Source organism: Eublepharis macularius, chromosome 9 (genome assembly GCF_028583425.1).
Source record: "Eublepharis macularius isolate TG4126 chromosome 9, MPM_Emac_v1.0, whole genome shotgun sequence".
Taxonomy (NCBI): Eukaryota; Metazoa; Chordata; class Lepidosauria; order Squamata; family Eublepharidae; genus Eublepharis; species Eublepharis macularius.
The window spans coordinates 8,403,361-8,419,052 of record NC_072798.1 but is presented as its reverse complement, the minus strand read 5'-3'; the positions used below and the strand labels follow the sequence as shown (position 1 = coordinate 8,419,052).

The window sequence follows — 15,692 nt, the reverse complement described above, 5'->3', positions numbered from 1 at the left end:
AGTAATAATAATTAAATATATGGAAAAAGTTTTGGAAAAAAAGTTGTAGGCTGGGCAAAAAATGTTAGTAAGTTTGTGATGCTGTATTTTTCTGTGAAAAATATTCTACCCTACATATGTAAATATAGTCTGTTTATCTATATTTGTCAAGGCTGTTGTGCTGCAACTGTATCGAAGAGCTAAATGTGAAGTACTGACAATCCCAGTGCTTAGCTAAGTTGCCCACAGAGGAAATGAAAAATAAGGTACGATAGCCCCTCCATGTACAAAATAGGGTTGTCAGTCACTCCCAGGAGTGACATCATCATGCAAGACCTAGGAGTGCTCCCTGCCTTTGCACCGGGTCAATTTGGCCTGTTTTGGAGCCCAAAACGGCCTGGCATGAAGCCTGGGGGCACTCCCAGGGCCTGTGCAATGACCTGTGCCTGTGCATCACTCCCGGAAGTGATGTCATTGTGCCACTGCGGGAGCACACCTGCAAGGATGCCCTACGGGTGGGGTAAGGGGACCTGGCAACCCTAGCACAAAATGCAGCTGGTCCTGAATTGGGGCGAGACTTGTCTATGGTGTATTTGCTTTTTTCTTTTACTAACATTCAATAACGAGCTGGAGTGATAATGAAATTAAAACTGTTATTACTTTTCGTTTACTTTCCTCAAACTCATAAAGCAGTACCTCATTTTTTTCTCTTGAGCTAGGAAAGGAAGAAGAGTTTACATCTGTCAGTTTTCTGTGGCATCAATACAATGAAACCACTGAAGAAAGACACTTGGCAAATATAAATATCATAGGTAGAAGTATGCTATCAGTACAAGAATGCAGAAACATTTAACATGCTGAAACTATCCTGAAAAAATACAAGCCACAAACAGGAAGCTACTACAAAATAGTGGTGGATCGTCATTTGGGAAAAGCTTGCTCCAGCAACCTGATGTAAATTAACATCTTAAACTGTACTGCAGATTAGGATCTATATTCTTTTTAAATATTGTGATTTTTAATTATAAAGCATTTTAAAAGTTAACACTACTGCTTGCCCAGTTGAGAAATGGCCCTCCCTGTGGGCCAGCTGGCATTTAAAGGGCCCTTTCCCTGCCGCTCAAGTGGCAGGGAAAGGGCCCTTTTTGTGCTTCCCTGCACAGCAGGGAAAGGGCCCTTTAAACTTCAGCTGGCTGGAGGACCCCCCCCCCTTCTCGCCCCACCAGCCAGCTGAAGCGGGAAAGTCCTGCTGCCACTTATTTCACCTGATGGGAGGGGAAGGAGGGAACTCCCTCCTCTCCCTCCCATCGGGTGAAATTAGCAGTGGGGTGGGAAGTTTCAGTGTGCTCCGAATCTTTACAGAGTGTCAGGATGTCAGTTCTCTAGCCAGAGTAATGCCATATTAACTTGTGTTATAATCAGTAGTTGTCTAGTTTTCCTCCCTCCAGGCCCAGGTGTTGCCCAGGCCGCTCATATCCATGCGAGCGAAGAGCCTTATCTGTCCAGTCCAGCCAACGACCTTGATGTCTACGTCTTCTCATGCCTTCGCAGACAGGACTGGGGGGAGGCTGGGAATGGGTGTTTGAAGTGTTGTAACTTTCCTTTTACATGCCATTCTCAACAAAGCTTTCGTTCAGCCAAGGGTCTCATCAGCCTTTGGATTATGGACACCTGTATCCTGAGCATAGTCTTTCAATAAACCTTTTGAAACCAAGAAACCTTGTGCTTCTTGCAAGATGCAGGGAGACGAACTCTAGATAACTGGGATTCCGTAGTCTGACACGGAGCATACTGAAGCAGGGCAATAAGTGGTTTCTGAAGTGGCTTGCCGCTTCAGAAATCGCTTATTTCCAATTCTTTTTCCCACTTTGAAAATTCCAATGCGGAAAAACCGAATCTTCCTGTTCCTGAGTCCAGGGGCACGACAGAGACCAACAAAATTTTCATGATATAAGCCTTCAAGTGTTAAATACCCTAAAAATCTTGTTGGTCTCTAACTTGCCACCAGACTTAAACCAACAGTCCTACTGCAGAACAACACGGTTACCTACCTGAAACTGTAAGAAATACAGAAAGAGGATTACAAAGTATGGGAACCAGTGAAATAAGAACAAGCAATACCAACAATAAACACCACTGCTCCCCACAATCCTATTCTGTTATAAAGAACCCTCCTAGATCGGTCCATTCTCACTGGCCCAAGTTCATGCCACACATTGCCAATAATAGCCCAGCCACACCTATGCTTTTTTACTCAGAAGATAACTCCACTGAGAGGAACAAGCTATTCCCCGGCAAAGTCATACCCAAGATTTGCAGCCTGGAATCCTTTCCAAGAAACAGAGCAAGGACATCCATGCTCTACCCAGTGACTTGTTCTCCCCCCTCAAGATGTCTAAAGAATGCTTCCCCACTTCTGACTACCTCCCTCCCTGGGGTGTGGCACAGGGCTGCCAACCCCCAGGTGGGGACCTGGAGGTCTCCTGGAGTTTCAACTGACCCTTCAGGCTAAACAGCTTGGATATCTGTGTAGACTTTGAAGGAGGCCAGAGTTGTTTGAGATGGGTGGAGCTCACTAGGGGCTCCACCATGGGTCCGAGCCCATGATATTTGGATGGGTCAAGATGCAGCCTTGTGATCTTTGGACCTTTTCCAGGCTAAGACCACCACTTTTTCTGGGGCTGCCATGAGTTATGCCCATATGTATGGTCTACATATGGACTCCCGACTGTTTATCTAAGTAGCCTATGGATAAGGCGCCTGGACTTTTTTAATGACTGTCTTAAGATTGTTACTGATTTTATAGTTTTATGATTTATTGATTGTATTTTATGGATGTTGTGAGCCACCCTGAGCCCATTTGTGGGGAGCACAGAGTATAAATCAAATCAAATCAAATCGGTTGATTCCCTTGTAGAAAAGGAGTGCTTTGGAGAGTGCACTCACTCCCAAATCTCCAGGAATTTCCCAACCCGGCTGGGTTTCCTGCACTGAAATGCCAAGGTTGCCAACCCCCAGGTGTTGCCTTGATATCTCCCAGCATTACAACAGATCTTCAGACAACAGACACCAGTTCCCCTGGAGAAAACAGGTGTTCTGTAGAGTTGACTCTTTGTTATTAGAAGCATAGGGCTGGAAGGGACTCCAGGGTCATCTAGTTCAACTTCCACCTCAATGCAGGGGGTTGGACTAGATGCTATTAATTTATTTATTAATCATATTAATGTGTTTATTAAATAGCCCACCTTTCTCACTGAGATCCAAGGCGGATTACAGCTGAGGCCCCTCCCTTCCCAAACTCCAACCCCGAATCTCCTAACCTGGGGTTGGCAACCGCAGGGGGGGGGGCTCCATGCCAAAGCCAGGCCCCCCGTCGCCCCTCCCTCCTCCCCTCCCCAGGGCCCTTCTTCTGCCTTCGCCTCCCCCAGCAGAACGTAGGGCCGGCGCTGCGAAGGGGCAGCCCAGCCGCCTCACCGGGCTTGCAGCGCAGCGGCGAGGGCGGGGCCGGCTGAAGGGGCGCGTCCTTGGGGCGGCCGGCGGGCGAGGGCAGGAGGAGGTAGCGGTGCGGCGGCGGCAGGCAGCGGCGGCACAGCGAGTGGAGGCAGGGCAGCAGCTTGGGCCGGCGGCCCTGGAGGCGCTGCCCGCACCCCCCGCAGGCGGCCGGCAGGGCGAGCGGGCCCCCTCCGCCTGGACGGCTCTCCGCCTCGGTCTCGGCGCTGAGGGCGGCGGGGGCCGCCCGGAAAAAACTCGCCCGGGCCGCGTCCATTTCGGCGGGAGGCGGCAGCGGCGCCGCCGGAGACACACACAGGCCGGCCGGGCGCCAACCGCCGCTCCCAACGGCCGCCCACCAACCGGCCCCTTCTGCGCGGGCCGCAGAACCCGCTTCCCTCGCAACGGCCGCGGCCGTCGCCTCAGTGGCACCGGCGTCGCTGATTGGTTGAAGGCGCGTGTCCAACCTCCACCCAGGCCCCGCCCCTTGGCTCTTCCCCTCTCCCTTCTCCGTATTGAGCCGCCTTTCCTGTGCGGAAAGGCTTACGGTTGCCAACTGTAGGTTGGGAAATTCCTGGAGATTGGGGGATGGAGCCGGGGGGAGGCAGGATTTGTTGGAGAAAGCTCAGCTAGGGTTGCCAGCTCCTGGTTGGGGAATTCTTGGAGATTTGGGGAGCGGAGCCTGAAGAGGGTGGAGTTTGTGAAGGGGAGGGTGTAATGCCATAGAGTCAATCTTTTAAGGCAGCCATTTTTTTCCAGGGGAACTAATCTCGGTGGGCAAAAGGACACTTGTAATTCTGTAAGCTCTTCAGCCACCACCTGGAGGTTGGCAAGCCTACCTCCAAGAGCCATTTTTCCCCTCAAGGTGCACCAATCTCTGTGGCCAGATCAGTTGTTATTTTGGGATGCTCTAGACCTTACCTAGAGATTGGCAACCCCTGTAGCCACATTAGACTGTGGTAAGAAAACAGTAGGCTTGGGTGGGGGAGACGTGAAAAGACTAATCGCATTTATTCCTGCATGAGTTCTGGTGAGTCATACATAAAAGAAGGGAAAAAACTCACGTGGGAATAAATTAGGTCCATCAATGGCTACTAGCCACAGTGACCAAAGGAAAGCCTCCATATTCAGAGGCAGTCAATCTCTGAATACCAGTGCTAGGAGGCAATATTGGGGGGCGGGGCTTAGCCTCTATGCCCTGTTTGTTGGCCCTCCAGGGCAAACTGGTTAGCTAGTGTGAAAGCAGATGTTGCACTAGATAGATAGACCATTGTTCTGATCCAGCAGGGCTCTGCTTAAGTTCTTAAAGTACATCTTTCTCCTTCAGGCTGTGGTCTTTGTGGCCTCTGAATGACACACAACAGTATGCAAGCTTCCAAGTTCTGCAGAACTCTTATTCGGGCTGGATTCTGCAAATTAAAAAAAAAAACAGGAACAGGAAGGAGCCTCGGGTGGGATGTAAAATCCTGGTGTAGTTCTAGGTAGCGCTTTAGATGTTAGATGCAGAAGTGATGCTGATAAGCAGTGACACCCAGGTTTTTTATGAGCAAGATGGCATAAAACAGTTACATTCCACCAAATACACAAATAATAATAAATGGCCTTTACTCCTCTCTCCCTAGCAAGAACTGACATCTTTTTTCATGGTACCTGGCAGAAATTTAAATGCAGAGACCCAAAGCAGCTAAATTTAGGCATGAAAAATTTACCAGTTTTAAGATCTGTAATAAACTGCTTTGCTTCCTAGGGGTCTATCAACTAAATCTGTGTGTACCGGTAAAATAAACTAATGATAACTGATCATACAAAGAAGTTTTATTCACAGCTATGGGGTCTCCATGCACACAGCACCTGCTCCTGGGATGTCTGCTATGTGAAATGCATCTGACGTCATGCATCTGACGGAAGAGAGCTGTGGCTCTCCAAAGCTTATGCTACAATCAAGTTGGTTAGTCTTAAAGGTGCTACTGGATTCTTTTACTATTTTGCTATGTGAAAAGCAAATCAGAAAAAAAAACACTCCCTTGTACGGCAAAATTGCAATATGGAACATTCAGCAATTGGGAGGAAGGCTATCTCCAGGCAGAAATAGAAAATAAAGATTTGATCCAGTTCTTTCCGGTTTTACCCCCCCCACACACACACACACCTTTTAAAACAGAGTCAGTTATTTTAATGTAGTTTGATATTTATTGTAAAAGGGCTTCCCCATACGGATGCTTACTCCGAAGCGTAATGGGTCTTCTAACAAACGTATTCATTTATAATCTGCTTTTCTCACTGAAATTCAAGCATGTGTTATTATGTGCTGTTAAATTGCCTCTGACCTATTGCAACCCTATGAATGAAGGACCTCCAAAATGTCCTATCATTAACAGACTTGCTCAGATCTTGCAAACTGGAGGACATGGCTTCTGTTACTGAGTCCAGCTATCTCATTTTAGGTCTTCTTTTCCTACTGCCTTCTGCTTTTCCTAACATTATTGACTTTTCCAGAGAATCTTGTCTTCTCATGATATGACCAAAGTACAATACCCTCAGTTTTGTTATTTTAGCTTCTCGGGAGATTCAGGCTTGATTTGACCAGTCCGAGAACCCACTTGTCTTTTTGGCGGTCCATGGTATCTGCAAAACTCTCCTCCAGAACCACATTTCAAATGAATCAAGTTCTTCCTGTCAGCTTTCTTCATTGTCCAACTTTCATATCCATAAATAGTAATGGGGAATACCATAGTTCAGATTACTTTGATCTTGGTCACCAAAGATAAATCGTTATCTATAAGGATCTTTTCTAGTTCCTTCACAGCTGCACTTCCAAGTCTCAATCTTCTTCTGTTTTCTTAGTTGCAGTCCCACTTTTGGTTGATGATTGAGTCAAGGATCAGAAAATCTTGAATTTCCATTTCCTCATTGCCAACTTTAAAATTGTGTAATTCTTTTTGTCTTCTTGATGTTCAGCTGTAATCCTAAATCAATGCAATCATCAGCTTAAAATGTCATTCCTATATCCCTTTTTCAGAGGTTTGACTCTCAAAAGCTCGTACCCTGAAATCTAGTTGGTCTTTAAGGTGCTACTAGACTTGAATCTTGCTCTTCTACCCACAGCTACCTACCTGAAACTACTTACAAGTAACTACAGCTTTCTCTAGAACTTCACAAATTTAGTTGTGGCAGTGATTTTTGATCAATACATGACCTAACAAACAGCTGCTACAGAGCTATTGATGCATGAAAATATCTCTATCATCTCAAATGATTTCTATCATCATTATAAGAGAAACAAAAAACACAATCTTGATGTATTCAACACCATTTAAAATTCTAAGGTTTGATGTCTAGGAGGGTTTTTTTTTTGCTTTGTTTCAAAGTTTTGTAATGCTACTTAAGAACATAAGCAAAGCCATGTTGGATCAGGCCAGTGGCCCATCCAGTCCAACATTCTGTCACACACAGTGGCTAGAAATCCAGTGACATCTAAAGGACTGTCAGTGAGGCCAGGACACCAGAAGCCCTCCCACTGCCTTCCTTCCAGCACCAAGACAACAGAGCACCACCTCCCCACAAAGAGAATACCATCTATCTCCTGTGGCTAATAGCCATTAATGGACCTCTGCTCCATATATTTGTCCAGTCCCCTCTTGAAGCTGGCAATGCTTGTAGCTGCCACCACCTCCTGTGGCAACGAATTCCATGTGTTTATCACCCTTTGTGTAAAGTATTTTCTTCTATCTGTTCTAACCCGACTGCTCAATAATTTCATAGAGTGCCCACGAGTTCTTGTATTGTGAGAAAGGGAGAAAAACACATCTTTCTCTACCTTCTCTAACCCGTGCATTATCTTGTAAACCTCTATCATGTCTCCCCTCAGTCGTCTTTTCTCCAGGCTAAAGAGCCCCAAGCGCCTCAATCTTTCCTCATAGGGAAAGTGTTCCAACCCTTTAATCATTTTAGTTGCCCTTCTCTGTACTTTTTCCAGTGCTATGATATCTTTTTTAAGGTGTGGCGACCAGAACTGTACACAGTACTCCAAATGAGGCCTCACCATCGATTTATACAGAGGCATTATGATACTGGCTGATTTGTTTTCAATCCCTTTCCTAATAACCCCTAGCATAGCATTAGCTTTTTTTATGGCAGTCACACACTGTGCTGACGTTTTTAGTGAGTTATCATGACTCCAAGATCTCTCTCTTGGTCAGTCTCCGCCAGTTCAGACCCCATCAACTTGTATTTATATTTTGGATTTTTGGTTCCAATGTGCATTACTTTGCACTTGGCTACATTGAACCTCATTTGCCACATGGATGCCCACTCTTCTAGCCTCGACAGATCCCTTTGGAGTGCCTCACAATCCTCTCTGGCTTTCACTACCCTGAACAATTTCGTGTCATCTGCAAATTTAGCCACTTCACTGCTTAATCCCAATTCCAAATCATTAATAAGTTTAGATTAATAAACAGTTTAGATTAATAAACAAGTTAAAAAGCATTGGACCCAATACCGACCCCTGTGGCACCCCACTGCTCACCACCCTCCACTGTGAGAAGTGCCCGTTTATACTCACTCTCTGTTTCCTATTAATTAGCCAGTTTTCGATCCACAAGAGGACTTGGCCCTTTATCCCATAGCTACTGAGCTTACTTAGGAGCCTTTGATGAGGAACTTTGTCAAAAGCTTTCTGGAAGTCAAGATAAACAATATCTATCGGGTCTCCCTTGTCCACTTGTTCGTTCACTCCCTCAAAGAACTCTAACAGATTGGTGAGACAAGATCTTCCCTTACAGAACCCATGCTGAGTTTTCCTCATCAGCTTTTGGTCATCAATGTGCCCACTAATTTTATTTTTGATAATAGTTTCCACCAACTTACCCGGTATTGACGTCAGGCTGACTGGCCTGTAATTTCCCGGATCTCCCCTGGAACCTTTTTTAAAGATGGGGACAACATTAGCTACCTTCCAGTCCTCAGGAACAGATGCAGAGTTTAATGACAGATTACATATTTTTGTGAGGAGATCTACAAGTTCACACTTGAGTTCTTTCAGAACTCTTGGATGTATGCCATCTGGGCCCGGTGATTTATCAGTTTTTAAATTATCTAGCAGTCGCATAACCTCCTCTCTCGTCACCTCAATGTGACTCAGGTCTTTCAAAACCCCTCCCAAAGTCAGTGCTTCCGGAGTGGGCATGCACTTCTTATCTTCCACAGTGAAGACAGAAGCAAGGAACGCATTCAGCTTCTCGGCCATTTCCCTATCACCCTTTAGTAATCCTTTTACGCCTTGGTCATCCAAGGGCCCCACTGCCTCCCTAGCTGGTTTCCTACTTCTAATATATTTAAAGAATTGTTTATTGTTTTTCTTTATGTTCTTTGCAATATGCTCCTCATATTCCCTTTTTGCCTGTCTGATCACAGACTTGCACTTTTTTTGCCACAGCTTATGCTCCTTTTTATCAACCTCACTCCGACTAGTTTTCCACTGCCTAAAAGAATCCTTTTTACCTTTTACAGCTTCTATTACATTGCTTGTTAACCATGCTGGCCTTTTCCTAAACCTATTTGTGCCTTTCCTAACCAGCGGTATATATTTAATTTGAGCTTCCAGGATTGTAGTTTTAAATAGTCTCCAAGATTCCCCAAGTGTTTTGACCTTTTTTACTTTCCCTTTCAGTTTCTTCTTCACGTACCCCCTCATATCAGAAAAGTTACCCCTTTTGAAGTTAAACATGGCTGTGTTGGTCTTATTTGGCAATTTCCTATTTATACATAGGTTGTACTCAATAACATTATGGTCACTGTTCCCAAGTGGTGCAATCACATTTACATCTCTCACCAGGTCTTCAGCATTACTGAGGACCAAATCCAGGATCACCTCTCCCCTAGTAGGTTCTGTAACCATCTGTTCCATAGCACAGTCATTGAGACAGTCTAGAAACTCACTTTCTCTCCCCCGATTCGAACACCCATTGGCCCAGTCAATGTGTGGGTAGTTAAAATCACCCATTACAACACAGTTTTTTTGTTTAGCAGCCATCTTTAATCCTGTCATCATTTTATAATCCTCTATTTTCTGATCTGGAGGGCGATAACAAACTCCCACAGTTAAGTTTCCATTTGGGCCCGTAATTTCAACCCATAGCATTTCCAGAAGCGAATCTAATTCAGTTACCTTCTCAATCTTACTGGAATGTATACCTTCTCTGACATATAGAGCCACCCCACCACCAACCCTTCCCTCCCTATCCTTCCAATATAATTTATATCCAGGAATCACCGTGTCCCACTGATTTTCCTCATCCCACCAAGTTTCTGATATGCCCACAATGTCTATGGATTCGCCCAACACTAAACATTCCAGCTCCCCAATTTTACCTCGGACACTTCTAGCATTTGTATATAAACACCTGTAACTTCCCCGACACACTTTGCCTCGAGACGTAGTTAGGTCATCTGCACTGTTTGTCTCCATCTCAGTTGACAACTCTAATCTATCTCCCTGCAGAAGTGTTATACCTAGCCCTTCATCTCTCTGAGATGAACCATCCTGAACACTTTATCTCTTGTCGGCTTTCCCCTAGCATTTAGTTTAAAAACTGCTCTGCCACCTTTTTGATTTTAAGTGCCAGCAGCCGGGTTCCTTCTCGGGACAAGTGGAGACCGTCTCTCTTGTACAGCTCCCGCTTGTCCCAAAAAGAATCCCAGTGCCTAACAAACTTGAACCCTTCCTCCCTACACCATCGTCTCATCCACGCATTGAGACTCCTGATCTGCGTTTGTCTCTCTGGCCCTGCGCGTGGAACAGGTAGCACTTCTGAGAAGGCTACCTTGGAGGTCCTGGCCTTGAGTCTCCTGCCTAACAGCCTAAATTTTTGTTCCAAGACCTCACGACTGCATTTCCCAACATCGTTGGTTCCAACATGGACCACGACCGCTGACTCTTCCCCAGCACTATCCACCAGCCTATCTATAACACGCGTAATGTCCGCTACCTTCGCACCAGGCAGGCAAGTCACCATACGGTCAGAACGCGGTTGTGCCACCCAGCTATCTACTTGTCTAAGGATCGAATCACCAACTACCAAGAGCCTCCCTCCCGCCCCACCCAGGGATGGTTCCTTGATGCGAAGGGAAACCTGCTCACCAACTGAAGAAGAGGTCCCTTCTGAGGGCATGTTCCCCTTATCCTCAGTACGGTGCCCTGATTCCACAAGATCCTCATTCTCCTTGACAACAAGAATGCTGCCATTTTTAGAGTGGGACACATCTATCTTGTCCCTGAGAATCTTGTCCTCGTGCCTATCTAACTGTCTCCGCTTCTCCAGGTCAGCCACCTTGGCCTCAAGGGTACGTACTCGTTCCCTGAGAACCAGGAGCTCCTTGCAGCGAGCACACATCCAGGACTTCTGACCAGAAGGCAGATAGTCATACATGTGACACTCAGTGCAATACACTGGAAAGCCCCCAACCCCCTGCTGGCATTCTGACTTCATTAATCTGTTTTAGGAATAACACACTAAGAGGAAAGAAAACGGCTATGATCCCCCGGCTAAGAGCCACAGGCCAAGAGCCCTTTAGCTCGCGCCAAAGGCTCGCGCCCCTGCCCAGCAGTTGCCTTTTCAATGCAAAAGGTCACTTCCTGCTAAGCACAGGAGGTGAGCACAAAGGGGGTGTGTGGCTTGTACTCCAGCAACCCCCAGCAGCCTTACAAACACACTCACCCTCAAACACAATCAAGCCCAAACACACTCAGCCTCAAAACTACACTCAAATCAACACAAAAGTACACACAAAAAGCCCCAAAGCTAGAGAGGACCACCCTTAGCTTCTCAGCTTAACCCACCACAGCCAAGAAAGGCAAAAAGCCCTTACCTCCTCTAGCAGCTGCAGACCATGTGCTCCTGAGCCCAGGTGACTCTGCTCTGCATTGCTTATTAGATGTAGAGGAGTTAGCTGTGTTAGTCTGTAGTAGCAAAATAGTAAAAGAGTAAAATTAAATAGTAAAATAGTAAAAAGAGTAAATAGTAAAAGAGTCCAGTAGCACCTTTAAGACTAACCAACTTTACTGTAGCATACGTTTTTGAGAACCACCGTTCTTTTGATTTTGATGTCACGTCCTTTTGATTTTGTTAACTTACATTGCCTAATCTGCTTTGAGTCTTAGCGAGAAAAGCAGAAATAAACTTTAACATCTGCTTGATTTTTTGTTCATTTCAATGGTTTTTAGAAGTGCTTATATTGCATAGAATTCAACACTGTTACCTGTATAGTGAATCTGATTCTCAACTTTGAGCAGATGGATTTCAGTAAAAGAGCGCTGAGATCTTAAGATTTCCACTGTCAGTTTCAGCCAGCCTCTACCTCAGGACACCCTGAGAATTATAAATGTTGAATATTCCTCTGACTTCTTCAGATTCTATGTCAAATCGGTCTATCCCAGACTGTGATTTTATCACACGCGTCTTCCTTTGATAATGCAGTTCCAATCTCTCCGCTAATCTATGTGCACTAATAGATATTGCTGTATATTCCATATATATCATGTTAAAAGAGTTTAGTAAGCTGTTCATTAGGGAACGCAGCAGTAGCATACGAGCTTTTGGACCAGCTGCAAATAAACATCCTTCTTTCTTTCCTCTCCCCCTGCCCCGTTTCCCTTCAAATAGAAAAATAGTAGTTAAAAGAAGAAAATTGTTAGCTGTGTTCACCTATATTGCAAGTGGGCGGCAAAAGCTTATCCATATATTAAACATAGCCTGTGTGAGCCACAGTTTGCATGGCTTATAGTTTATTGTATGCATTATCTTGTTTGTATTGCATTGTTTTCAAATTATTACAAGGGCATTTCCAGAGCTTTTTTTTCAGGGGGAACGCAGGGGAACGGAGTTCCAACACCTCTTGAAAATACTCGGCAATAGTGCTTGAAAATAATATGATTTCAAAGAATCCCATGTGTTTCTTCCTCATTTCCTTCTTGAGAGTTCTGCCACCTCTTTTCCCAGGAAAAAAACCCTGGGCATTTCTATAAAGGGAATAAGGTTATAGTAAACTCAGGTCAGGTCGGCATTTCCATGTAAGGAATAGGGTTGTCATCTGTTGCTCCATTTGCTGTTTATATTATCCTGTTTGTACCACCTCAGTTTTAAAATTTGCCTTTTAAATACTTGCTGCATTGCTTATGGTATAGCTTATACTGTTTTCTTGACTCAGTTTTTCATTTTAACTTTGTAATCTGCTAATAAAATTTTAAAAAGGAAAAAAAGAAGTGCTTATATGGACTGTATGGTACAGTTTCCACACCACTCAACAACGGATGTCTTAGAAGGCTAGATCACAAATACTTCTTGCAAAATATATTAATATGGCATTTTTCTTGTTTTACTTGACTAACAAGCTTACCTTGGCTGTAATGTATTAATGCTAGGATGTGATCCAACAGTAGCTTCCAATAGGATAAACACGATTGAAGGGATTGCCTCTGCATCTTCCTATTGTATCCCTATATTGACTGCTTTTGCCTTTCTGTCTCGCCACATCCATGTTTGTGATATGTTGGCCGGGCCATTCTTGCAGCTCAGCAAGCGAACAGATGTCGCCCCACGGACGCCGCTCAAAAGCCAGGGGTCCCAAAAGACATGTGCTCCAGGTGAGGCTCGAACTCACAACCTCGGCATTGCTCTGCTGTGTACTGCTGTATAAGTACCGCGCGCTAACCGATTGCGCCACTGGAGCCCTGACACCAACTCCTCCCGAACGCTTTATCAAGGGCTCAGCCCGAGAGGATGCCTTTTAAGCGCTCTTTTCCTCTGCCTTTGTCCCAAATTTCATTCTTGGGGGCTACAAGAAAGAAGCAGCGGAGGTGGATGCTGGGGAAAGCTCCGTGCCGTTGATGCAAGCCGCTTCCCCGCCTCGCCGTGTGCACACACAGGGCCAGGCAGCCGAGGAGGGCGGGACGGAGCCCAACCCGGGCCAATGGCATTTGATTTCCACCCAGAGGGAAAAAGGGGAGGGAGAAGCTGGGAAAGCAGCTCTGTGCAAGGATGAGAATACTAGGAAGAGGAGAACGAGGGAGGGGGCTACTGGAAGGGTCTGCGGAGGGGAAACAGAGGCTGCAGAGGAAGGAAGGCAATCCAAGTTCCAAGTCCACCCTCTTCGGACTAACCAGTGTGGTGGGAAAGAAACACCATCTAGGCAAGACGTTTTGCAGAAACACAACCAAGTCTAAGAACAAGATTCGGGTCCAGCAGCACCTTTCGGGAGCTCTGCAGCACCTTTAAGACTAACACACTTTATTATAGCATAAGCTTTCGAGGACCACAGCTCTCTTGGTCAGATGCATCTGACCAAGAGAGCTGTGGTTCTCCAAAGGTTCTGCTACAATAAAGTTGCATCTGACCAAGAGAGCTGTGGTTCTCCAAAGCGTATGCTACAATAAAGTTGCATCTGACCAAGAGAGCTGTGGTTCTCCAAAGCGTATGCTACAATAAAGTTGCATCTGACCAAGAGAGCTGTGGTTCTCCAAAGCGTATGCTACAATAAAGTTGGTTAGTCTTAAAAGGTGCTACTGGACTCTTTACTATTTTGCTAACTCCTCTGATTGAGGAGTTCTGACTCTCGAAAGCCCACACTCTGAAAATCTAGTGGGTCTCTAAGGTGCTGCTGGACCCGAAATCTTGCTCTTCTCCTTCAGACCAATTACAGACCGCCTGAAACAACCAAGTCTGTTTTTCTGCCTCTCAAAAACTCCCACCTTCCCCAGCAGTATGGACTGAAATTTGTTTAGGCACACAATTTCTACCTTTACAAATAAAAAAAGTGGAGGTGAGCAGGAGGTAAAGGAGACAGTGAATTTGGCTCCTCCTTGGAGCTCTGAAAATACACAATCAAAAAGAGTCCAGTAGCACCTTTAAGACTAACCCATTTTATTGTAGCATAAGCTTTAGAGAATCAAGTTCTCTTCGTCAGATGCATGCATTGGTTAGTCTTAAAGGTGCTACTGGACTCTTTTTGATTTTGCTACTACAGACTAACACGGCTAACTCCTCTGGATCTTTGAAAATACAAACCGTCTGTGCAAAATAGTGCTCTTGGATAGTAGGCAACACAGGGAAGAAGGGATTTACAAGAAGCAACCCAATCCCACCCCGTCCCGCATTTGTCTGTAGCATCTTCTAGCCCTTTTGCAGCTCAGTTCTCTGAAAGGTGAGGATAATAAGAGAGATTCTTTTTCTTAAAAATGCTTGGTGTCTTTTTGTGTCAAATTAGTGGGTCCAGCATGAGAACAAGGGTTAGCCCTGCTTCCCCCATGATGCTGCCAGGGAAATGGATTCTTTAGATTGGGCTTTTATCTACCTCTACCTACAATAGACGTTAACCTAGTTGAATAAAAGTAAGTTTTCTCTTTTTTTAATAGATTTGTTTTGCATGTTTATGCATGTGCCTCTCTGCTAAAGAAATGAATAAATAGCTCCAATATCTGTCTCTTCTGTGGTGCTACTGTGCTGTGTCTGGTGGTGCTCTTCAAGGGATTTATTTCCCCAAGGGATTTAAGAACATTTATTCACATTCATCCTGCTTTGCTAATTTATCAGCCATTGTATCTGATGAAGAGAGCTTGACTCTTGAAAGCAGAGGAGTTAGCCGTGTTAGTCTGTGGTAGCAAAATCAAAGAGTCCAGTAGCACCTTTAAGACTAACCAATTTTATTGTAGCTTAAGCTTTCGAGAATCAAGTTCTCTTCGTCAGATGCATGGTACAGATGCATGGTCTATATTTGACAAGTTTCTGTACCATGCATATGACGAAGAGAACTTGACTCTTGAAAGCGCACACCCTGGAAATCCTAACAGCTGGGAATGGTCTCCAAAACCCATACTTGAGTAGATTGTTTACTTCTTTGATTAGATCTTGTTTTCATCTGTGCTGTGTGAAGTAAGTTACACATTGGCTTCTGGGAAACTGGGCTTTCCTACCTCTTTTTGTAACCCATCCTCCTTTCTTTTTTTGTAGCTTGGGTAAATCAAATCAAATCTATTATTACAGCAGCAAGAAAATTACAGGAATGAAGTGTGTTACAGAAATAAACTAGAGAATACGGATTAAAAGATACCTCAGTAACGTAGTAGATTACATTGCCTTACATTGCCTTAAAATGTTTAAAATTTAAATTTGAGTTTATCATAAAAACCAGATACCATAAAACAGAACTGTCTTTAGTTGGTAATGAAC

The 15,692-nt window shown here is 44.9% G+C and overlaps 1 protein-coding gene and 1 non-coding gene across 2 annotated transcripts in view; both read right to left on the bottom strand.

Moving 5' to 3' along the window:
* Positions 1-3,745, bottom strand: part of LOC129335793 (transcription intermediary factor 1-alpha-like) — a 28,940-nt gene extending 25,195 nt beyond the window's left edge. Inside the window, exons 1-3 of the mRNA XM_054988590.1 lie at positions 3,454-3,745; positions 2,031-2,036; positions 640-694 (exon numbers count right to left, since the gene is read on the bottom strand). Coding sequence (XP_054844565.1) covers positions 640-694; positions 2,031-2,036; positions 3,454-3,745 — 353 coding nt within the window. The remainder of the gene's footprint in view (positions 1-639; positions 695-2,030; positions 2,037-3,453) is intronic.
* Positions 3,746-13,103: 9,358 nt separating this feature from the next.
* On the bottom strand, positions 13,104-13,197 carry TRNAI-UAU (transfer RNA isoleucine (anticodon UAU)). Its single transcript has 2 exons — positions 13,160-13,197; positions 13,104-13,139 (listed from the first exon to the last, which is right to left on the bottom strand). It is a non-coding gene; the product is annotated as a tRNA-Ile (tRNA).
* Between the last annotated feature and the right edge of the window lie 2,495 nt (positions 13,198-15,692).